Raw genomic sequence first — 11,028 nt, forward strand, 5'->3', positions numbered from 1 at the left:
ACTAAGGGGGAGGAGACCGCCATAAGATTTTAAAGTACCATTTCCATGGTAACGCAATGTCCGATTTCAAAATGGTTTTCAAGGATGAATCTTGGGCTTCTAAGCTTATGACATATAATTTATGATGATTACTAAAAGATTTTATAGAGAAAAAGGACAACAACAAAAAAAAAGGGCACCAAGTGTCCATTAAATTTGAATGCATATTCAGCAGTAAAATCAACTAATATTACCAACAACATCATTAAAAAACATTAGTGCTGTCTGTCAGGCGATTAAAAGAAATTAACTAATTTATCACATATTTCTATAATTAGTCATAATTAATTGCATATTAATATATTGTCATAATATCACGTTGAAACTTCAAATTAATGTGGAAACAACCCATATATAAATAAGTTTAATGGCATCTTTTTTTTTATACCAATATTGCTACTTTAAGTGAACTTAAAATACTCTTCACTTTAACTATAAATTGTATTTTATAGTTTGGGCATAATTGTGTGTTAAAAATGATTAAAGTTGAATAGCCCTGATATAAAGCATGTCTTATATTATTAGTATCATCATCATCCACATGCATAAAATGAAATGAGCTTCAGCTTTTTGTATAAATGTACTTTTTAAACACTGACAAAAAACTTTGTTTACCATAAAAACTGGTTTAAAAAAATAAAAGTTGTTCATGATAAAAACATCATTTTTGTAGACTTTAAAAGAAAAACATTTCTGCAACATGATCACAGAAAAGATCGGTTTAGTTCAATGCAAATGATAAATGATGTTGTGAATAAACGCAAGCTGTTTAAAGCATCACCCAGACTTTCTCTAATAAGCAGCACTTAATGCATTGTCATATTTTTGTGCACAAAGTTTGTAATGACGTGGGTTTTCATAGATGTCTTTAATTTGTACTGATTCTTTTACACTTTATATGCAATAACAAGACTCCTCAAAAAAAGCGTAGTGAAAACCTTGCTAAAATCACAAGTGATTATTAGCCGTATTTCATGAATAAATCAGCTGTTGATAGAACGACTAAAGTGTTAAAGTTCAGTACATTACACCATTGTTCACTTACTTGTGTCATTCAGTTAGCAAGAATGAATTAACGTCTCCTGTAAGACTGTCTCGGTTTAAGTTATTAAAGAAAATAAGGTTGTGTTGTTCGTTGTGTTGTTTAAGTGTCAAATAAGAGGTTTATTTTTGGATGTATTTTTGGATTTACAAAAGGACAAATACAACATAAATACTACAGTGGCACTTCCTTTTATTTATGGTGACTGCAGGGAGTGAAACTTTTCTAAAGGAGGTAAAGAAACCACCCTCGGACACATCTTACTTACAACTGCTGGAATAAAGGAATAAATAAATTAAAGAGCAAAACCAGTTTAATTAGAGGATGATGGTATTTTCCAAGTAAAGAAATGTTTCTGTAAACACAAATGTAATGAACATATAATCATTTATAACACTGTAAGATGATCATATTTGTACATAATGACACTTACTTATAACAAGGTATGTGTTTAGGAATGACAGAGCTGTTTTATTAATCATATCGGAGATGAACTGTGAAAAATGCCAGATTTTACAACAAGCCATCAATCTAAGCATTAGCATCCTAGTCTATCTGCTGGCCTTGCTTGGGTCCTTCCAGCTCCCGGAGAGCTTCATCCCACTGAGAAAACTGCTTTGATAAGAGCAACATCTGTGGAGGGAGTTAAGGACAGTAAGGCATTCACGCCAAAGAATTCAGATGTTCAAGAATGAGCTTACTGTGTGCTGCTTTTAGCTGCAGGGAGTTCTGTACGGTAATTAAATACGAGTCTTTCACCGCAAGCAAGGATACCATTTTGTTGTACTCTTCAAACAGCTTCTTCACTTCAGCAGATAACTCTTCATTCTGGTCCTGCAGAAGTCAGTCGAGGAAAGCGAATCAGCATGTTTCATTTAGTGATGGACGCTAACATATACTCTAGTCCACCTGCATGGTGTTACCTGTTGTTTAATGTGGACTTGTGACAACCGCTGCACTTTCGTGGTCAGCTCTGGAACCGCTGTGATACCCACAGAACACACAATGTGGTTAAAAATTATCTGTCATACTGAAAGAAAACAAGTCCTTTCATATTTGAGCAGTATAGCAATAGTCCGTGTGTGACCTTTAATGTGACTGCTGTCCAGAAGAGGCTGCAGATTGTGCACCTGCTCCAGTAACGTGGCCTGAGATCGCAGAAACTCTTCCTCTGTGGATAAAGAGTGAGGAGCTTATGCACTGTTCAGATGCTCCGATCGGTCCATTCAGAAACATGATATGGATTGAGGGTGTTGTGCTTTTTCAATATTCTTTTATCTTTATATTTGTGTAATTGTTCTTTAAACTGTTGTAGTTTTTCCCCCAAAAATGCAAAAAGTTTTCTGTTTTATTTAATTGCAATCTTGTTTTAGTTTTTCTGAGCAAAAAATAAACATCATACATTTTCCCCTGATTTACAGAAGACACCCAGTAAAAAGTCATTCGGTGTAACAATCTCGTTTACAACAAAAATCAATTTATGACACATTAAAAGACTAATTACTTTCACCCCAAATACTAATGAGTTGTAATTTTACATTTTTAACATTTGCCACTATCCTAGGTTTTGCCCATTTGTCAGTAAGAATTTTTTACTCATTTAAAACACAATAAAATTTAGTATGCTCCATTATTCTTTTAGATATTTTAATATGTACACGTCAGAATAAGCATGTTGTTTGAATTTTTGCATAAATATTGTGTTACACTGAATGACAATCTAACATTATTTCAACCAAATTTTGTCATTTTATTCTCCAAAAACTTATTTGAAACCTTAAAAGTAGACATTTTACTTACATTTAATGTGCTTTCTACGGACACAAAATCACTTTTGTACATTTCTTTTGATGCGGACATCTTAACGTCTTTGACCCATATATATATATACACACACATATACATATATAAAGTGAATTGTGTGACGTACTTGTAATTCTGAAAGAAAAATCACAAGTGAGAGATAAAAGGCTGCGTTTGTTGTATTTTTGGTTTAATTTTTTTTTATTGGCTGAACAAGAAAAGATGAAAACTTTTTTAAGCGTTTATTTTCTTTTCTACATTTATGTCTCTCAGTTCTAACTTTTCTTCTCAGAATTGTGTGTACACTTGACAAAACACGTCTCGTATCTTCTGACATGGGCTGTGCACCTACAGCTTTCGGTGCACATTCCTCCGTTATTTGGTAGAAGCGAGTCACATGATCTGTGTGACATGCATTCATCCTTACAAAACAATGAACAGAACCACAGGAGGTAGAGAACACAGATTTCAGACTACATTTAATACAGATTCACCTGCAATCAGGAGAAACACGGTTGGTGACGAAGGCCTCTTGACTCGACATCTGATGTGAAATCAGGTTCCTGAATCATTTACATTTACATTTATGCATTTAGCAGACGCTTTTATCTAAAGCGACTTACAGTGCATTCAGGCTATATATTTTTTACCTAACATGTTTTACATGTGTTTCGTGCCCACAACCTTTTGTGCTGCTAACACAATGCTCTACCACTGAGTCACAGGAGTGTTTTAATTGGTACTATAACCGAAAATAAGGGAGGTAGAGTGCAGTTGTATTCTATAACTTAAATGAGTGTGGTCCCCTGCCAGAATAAACTCTAACTTCACTGCATCTGGCACAGCGATGATGTACTTGTGGAGAAGACACGGAGACAGAAAGTGATGCGACATATTAAAACAGCGCTTTGATTACAGATGTGAACTGAGAGGCTCTCACTCTTCTTGTGAAGGATCTTGACTCGCTCTCTCTTGTTTGCTGTGTTTGTCAGAGCAGTGCTGGTTCTTGTGAGGGATTCAGCACACTGAGGGAACAAACACAGATCAGACATCCAGAGAAACTGCACACTGCTAGCAGAACAAAAACTGCATTACATTTATACATAAAAGGACAATCTATTCATCACTTCTGAGTTCAGCACTTTTGCTGTACCGCTCTTCAGACAGACACTACTAAAGCGAGCTATAACAACAGTTACAGTCCTCAACGAGAATGACTGATGTTACGGTCTAAATATCATCTGTCAGATCAACATCAACAAACACTGTGGCGCTGCTGCAGCTCTCTCTCTCACACACACACACACACACACACACACACACACACACACACACACACACACACACACACACACACACACCTTCACTGGTTTGTTGGTTTTTCCTCCTCGCTCGCCATAAACGCGTTTTTCAAGAACCTGAAGCCGAGAGTCCAGGTCGTCGAGATTGTTTTTCCCTTCCATGTTGTTGTCCGGTATCTTTTCTCTAAACCGGAAATGACGCTTCGGAGAGCGTCTACTTCTGCGCGTCACCGGTTGGCAAACAAAACAAAAAGCGCATTCCCGCCACCTACTGAACTGGAGTGTGATTCTTCTTCTTCTTCTTCGATGAATTTTATTGGTAGTTTGCAATCGTTGTGCATTACCACCATCTACTGGGCTGAGGTGTGATCACATTGGGATGTCATCATTCAAAAAAAAAAAAAACCTTTAATATCCTATAGGACCAAAGCTCAAGGTTAGGGTTTATACAGGGGCGCCCCTCCTCCAGCTTCCATCCTGAGCTCCTCAACCTACAAGAAAAAAAAAAAAAAACTAAATTCTACTTGCTAGTTGGGTTGAGAAGTTCGTAAAAACGATCGTACGACTGATCTTAATATACGGTCTGTTTCCCAATAGCATCGTAACTTAAAGGGATACTCCACCCCAAAAGGAAAATGTTGTTATTAATCACTTACCCCCAGGGGCGATTCCAAGTTTTTTTTTTTCTAGATATATATATATATATATATATATATATATATATATATATATATATATATATATATATACCAATGAAAATGGCAACATCGTTTTATACAGTATGTGTTTATTTGTGCCGCTGAGGTCTGGATTGAAGAACGCACTGAAAGACGGAGAGGAGCCGATCGAAGTCTGCCGCCGTTTTCATATTAAATTTAAAGGGGACCCGGGCGATCACAAATTCGTGTACAGTTTATGTAATCTCAAAATTTTAGGGGGGCTGAGTGGTCAATTTAGGGGTGCTATAGCTCCCCTAAAAATGGCCTACTGACGCCCATGCTTACCCCCATGTCGTTCCAAACCCATAAAAGCATCATTCGTCTTCAGAACACAATTTAAGATATTTTGGATGAAAACAGGGAGGCTTGAGACTGTCCCATAGACTGCCAAATAAATTACTGTGTCAAGGTCCAGGAAAGGTGTGAAAGTCATCGTCAGAATACTCCACTCTCCCATCAGACGTGCAATCTGGGTTATATGAAGCGACGGGAACACTTTGTAAGCGAAGAAAACAGTTTATTCAATAATTCCTTTGTCAACAGTCTCCTCTGTGTCCCTCCATATCACTGTATGCTGCGTATGTTTTATTTCAAATCAAAGCCAAATACACATAGGAACAGCACATCCTTGTGACGCGGATGATACAGAAGAGCATACGCAGCATACAGTGATATGAAGAGAGACAGAGGAGAGGAATTGTTGAATAAAGTAGTTATTTTTGTTTTCTTCTTGTACAAAAAGTATTCTCGTCGCTTCATATGTTCACATGTTACGGTTGAATCTCTAATGGCAGATGGAATATTCTGATGATGCTTTTCATACTTTCCTGGACCTTGACACTGTTATTTATTTGGCAGTCTATGGGACAGTCACAAGCCTCTAGGTTTTCATCCCAAATATCTTAAATTGTGTTCCGAAGATGAACTGAGCTTTTATGGGTTTGGAACGACATGGGGGTAAGTGATTAATGACAAAATAAATTTAGAAATTAAAAAGATACACCAACAATTTATTATTGCTACATAAAAGTTATCAAGCTAATTGTGCTTTTCATTAATTTCTATATGTGATGTCATCATCAATGATACATTTTTGTTGTGGGATTAATCTAATTTTATTTTTGGTTTTGAGTTTGTCTTCCATGGATTATGAAAACAAGATGTCTGAGGTAAAGCGATTTATTTTATAGAAAATTTGATGTGTCAGTATATTGGATCCATGAATTAGTTCTTAAAGTGACAGCAGCCTAATAAAACTGTAGCCACCCATACCATTACTGATAATCAAGCATCAAAAGAAAAAGATAAACTTCAGTCTTTGCTCTTGACTGAATGACTTTAGTGGCTTTAATAAGCATCAATTCATCAGTTTATACAGTGAAGACTACGCAGTGCTGTTTACATTTGATTAATTTATTCAATTTCTTTTGTAGGCTATTATTTACCTGAATACTACTGTTAGACCTTAGTGTTTTCTTTAGTATCAAAATTATATATAAACTTTTTATATATAAATCTTAAACTCTAAAAATGCTTTAATTTGCGTGCATTTATAAATAGATGTTTTATATTAATTTTTATTTATTTTTTTATATTCAATTCAGTTCAAATAATTTTATTAATCCCAGGGATAAGCAGACAAAACCCACTATCCAGCGAGATATCCAGCCACTTTGTTAGCGGCAGCCCTTTAAAGCGGCCTCCGATGCACACAAAGAGCTGCTCTGAGTGTCTAAACCGGCCAGAGCTCTCAACATACACTCTAAGAACCTGAAACGTTCTCACCATCTGAATTTGGGAGCACCAGAAGAGTGATGACTTGTGCTCCAAACGGGGTGGAGAGCACTTTCAGCACATAGCCTTGTCTCGGTTTGAGAATGACTCTAACAGTCGTTAGGCCCAAATTCAAGACATGAAGACATTTGATAATGGGTATTATGTAGTTGGGCCAAGTTTGAAGAGTTTGAGGAAAATGTGGGTTGGTTTTAAGAGATAGGGTCAGAAAGTTGGTTGACTAGTCAATTCTGCCAACTGATTGGACAGCCACGAGAGAATGATTTGCCGCAATGGTTGCCACATACACTTTAATCATGGAAGGTGTGCGTCCTTTATCCAGCAGCTCTTGTAGATAGGTAAGTATGTCGGACACATCACAAGAGGATGGGTCCCTGTTCCGTGCTGCACACCAGTCAGAGAAGACTGACCATTTAAGGGCATAAAGCCATCTTGTAGATGGAGCTCTAGTCTCCAAAATAGTATTAGTTACACTCAGCTCCCGTCAAGGGGCCAAACAGGAAGGTTCCACAGCTCTGGCTGGGGATGCCAAATCATGCCCTTCGCTTGTGAGAGAAGGTCCTCCCTCAGTGGTATCGACCAAGGGGCTGCCGATAACAGCTGAATCAACTTCTGGAATTACATCTGATTCCTCCAGAGTGGGGCCACCAGGAGGACTGAGCTTCTGACTTCCCCGACCCGTCTGATGACCTGAGGAAGCAAGGCAACCTGAGGGGAGGTGTACAGGTGAGTGCTGGGCCAATCGTGGGCCAGGGCATCTCGCTGTCTCGAAAAGTAGATTGGGGAGTGAAAGTTGTCTTCTGAGGCGAAGAGGTCCAGCTCTGCCCGTCCGAAGATGGACCAAATCATCTGAACCATTTGGGGATGTAGTCTCCATTCTCCTGGAGCTACCTTGTCCCTGGACAGCATGTTTCCCCTGGTTCAGTCTGCCCAGCACATGAACTGCTCTCAGTGAGAAGAGTTTGCCTTGTATCCATCAAAGGAGGCACTGAACTGACCTGTGAAGGGAGCGTGACCTGTGTCCGCCCAGGCTAGCACTGTCATGTTATCTGAACAGACCAGGACGTGGTGCCCCTTTAAGCCTGACAGGAAGGTTGTTAGGGCCAGAAAAACCACCATCATCTCGAGGCAGTTGATGTGTAAGTGCTGCTCCAGGTTTGACCAGGAGCCGGACGCCAGTCTGACCTCATACAGAGCTCCCCAACCTGAGTTGGAGTTATAGGGTGGGCAATATGACCAAAATATTATTTCGATATATATATATCTCAACATAGGTTTTTGATATATAATGATATATATGCAGTGAGTGGTTAACATTAATAATGACAGACAGCAGCAGGTAAATTAGACTGCTGTCCCTTTAAGACCAACTGCACGGATCCAATTTACTGATACACATTCGGTTTTCACCCGACTATTTATGTTTATTTAACACATAACTGACTGTGTTCACGCAAATACTCCACACAACAGGCATTTTGACATAATTGTGTGCATATTTGACCATTCAAGCACGAAAGAGATCTGTTTTTGCGATCAAATTCTGTCTGAGAGAGGGGCTTTCAGTGCGCGAGCAGCAGATTGAGTTCTTTTTCACTGCTCATTGTGCTTAATAATGTAACAATTAGTCCACTGAAGGCGAGTGTAGATGAACCCAAGTGCAGTTTATTTACAAAGGTGTAATCCAAAATCCAAACAATATAATCCCAACAAGAAACAAAGACTTGACTTGAACAAACTTGACGTGGCATGAACAGACTAGACTCACCGACAGCAGGTTACAACATTACGTTACGTTAATACACGACAAAGGATAATGGCAAAAACATGACTACTTATACAAACAATGAGGGTCACATGACAAGAACAAACCAATCGGAACAAGACACATGACTAAAGCAACCAATGAGAACAAACAGAACTGATAATCACATGACCAGACAATAACCAACATGACACATACACAAAGTGGACTAATGGTTAGAGAGTTGGACTTGTAACCTGAAGGTCGCAGGTTTGAGTCTCGGTGCTGGCAGGAGTTGTAGGTGGGAGGGGAGTGAATGAACAGAGCTCTCTTCCACTCTCAATACCCATGGCTGAAGTGCCCTTGAGCAAGGCACTGAACCCCCAGTTGCTCCCCGGGCGCTGGATATATAGCTGCCCACTGCTCCGGGTGTGTGTTCACAGTGTTCACTTCTCACTGCTGTGTGTGTGCACATGGATGGGTTAAATGCAGAGCACCAATTCTGAGTATGGGTTACCTTACTTGGCAAATGTCACGACTTTCACTTTCACTTTCACTTTCAAGCAGATATACATGAGGGCAAGGGAAGCATGACACAAACAGCAAAATCAAACAATAACAAAATAAAAGACATGAAAACATGAATCAAAACCCAAAACAGACATTACAAATAACTTTATTAAACATTGTGCAAGTCCCAAATTGGCGATCGCATCCAGTCAGCGTGAGCACCGCATGAATCACCACCATAATGTGAAGCGCTGAGCCAGCCTGGCTAGCTGCTGAATAAGCCCTGTTTGCTAGGGCTGAGGTAGCCCTGCAGGGCTTAGATGGATGCGCTGCATGGGCTTTCAACCCCAGTGTCAATAAAGAACACAGATGCTCTTCCAGAGTGGGGGGCTTGCTATAACCTGTTTCTTCAGCACCATCAACAGTGGTGAGAGCGGTTGAAGAAGAGGATTTAACATGGGCCAAATAGGGGGGACGCTACGTCCTCATGAGTTCCTCATGAACTGCTGGCAGGAATGGAGCGGGCGGTTTGAGAGGAATGTTGGCGGCATCCCTTCAGGTACCACTCATCTAGGAGGCCGCAGACGGGCTCTTCTGGAGCTGACCAAGCCAGGCCAAGGTTCTCCATGTGGATCAGCTAGCTTTTCACACTGGGCCATGTTGTATTAACTGTTTCTTCAGCACCATCAACAGTGGTGAGAGACACACACTCTTCATCATCCGAAGCTGTTAATGACATGGAGTCATCCAGGGCGGCTTCCTTCTCAGATGTGCTGAAGGAAATCAAGCCGCTCGCAGCCGATGACGGGCATTGAACCTCACATGTGAAGCACTCCAGTGAATCAAGGCGTAGGGAGTAGAGTAAAGCACATGGGAGCTGTGCCGGCGTGAGTTCACTCGAGCCCGGTGTTAGAACCCCACTGCTCCGCTGTTTCTTCCTCCTAGAGGAGAGAGGAAGCGGGGAGGACCGCCTTCATTAAAGAAGAAAATCCGGGAGTGTAGAAGGGCGAGACTCATGCACTCACTGTGCCCGTCTGCACCCCTGCATGAGCCACACTAATGGCACGACATTTGCAACAACGTCACAGGAAATTTGCTTATAGTGCTGGATGGCCGCAGGGGAAGGCTTCAGACTTATTCTGCTGTCGGGGGTTCCTTCTGCAGTGATGATTATCAGGCTGAGCTGACCTTCTTTCTTCTTTGGCTTCTTGCTTACAGAGTCAGAGAGGAGATGATCTTTATCACTGAAGGAGAAAAATTCTGCCGAAATGGTGCTCAGAAACGACTTATTTGGTCGGCTCCTCCCCTTTTGGTGGGTTGAATCGCCATTGGTTTGTACAGCTACACGAACATGAACAAATCGGGCTTCAGTATCAGAGTAAACAGCAGTTTAAGTGTGTCAACGCAACGGCAGAGAACGTTCAAATGGGATCGATCTAATACTTATAGTATAAAATTGCCTCTGACTCAACATTACAGAAACCACAAAATCTTTCCTTGAACTTATTAATGATGTCATTGCACATATAATATCTATTTATCCCCATCTTAAATATGTGGTTACAGCCTTGCTACCAATTAATGTTCAACGTAATTAGCAAATGGATGGATAAAGTTGCAAATTAATGAATGAAACAAATGAAAAGCTATTCTATGAACAAGGTTCCTGTTACATTTTGAAAAAAGTGACTTTTTAAAGTACATTTACATATTATTATTATTATTATTATTATTATTATTATTATTATTATTATTGTTATTAAATCCATAACTGAAAGGGTGAAACATTTCAGTCAGATTGGCTTCTGCTCTCTCTGTTATGAAGGTTCATTAGCATTTAAGAATTAATAACTATACTATAAACAGTAAAAATAAATAGTTATTTAAAATGTTATATAAATATTTTAAGATAAATAACTACCAAATAATTTCAGTTTTGTCAGTTTTATGTGGATATGTTATGCTTGACGAATTTTGTTATAAATAAATAATCAAGAAATGATACAATACATTTTTAAAGCTTCACATCCCAAACATTTCAAGGTTTGGGAATGAAGTGAACTGCACCTGTTTTGG

The 11,028-nt window shown here is 39.2% G+C and overlaps 1 protein-coding gene across 1 annotated transcript; it reads right to left on the reverse strand.

Annotated features, from left to right (window-relative positions):
* Positions 1-1,253: 1,253 nt before the first annotated feature.
* On the reverse strand, positions 1,254-3,742 carry LOC109109546 (dynactin subunit 3-like; the record flags this gene model as incomplete). The annotated part of the gene is made up of 5 exons (XM_019122647.2): positions 1,254-1,714; positions 1,856-1,915; positions 2,005-2,063; positions 2,169-2,252; positions 3,691-3,742. Coding segments are annotated over 5 exons (342 nt in total), but the record flags the coding sequence as incomplete, so codon positions are not given.
* Positions 3,743-11,028: the final 7,286 nt, after the last annotated feature.

Source organism: Cyprinus carpio, chromosome A16 (assembly GCF_018340385.1).
Source record: "Cyprinus carpio isolate SPL01 chromosome A16, ASM1834038v1, whole genome shotgun sequence".
In the NCBI taxonomy this organism is placed as follows: Eukaryota; Metazoa; Chordata; class Actinopteri; order Cypriniformes; family Cyprinidae; genus Cyprinus; species Cyprinus carpio.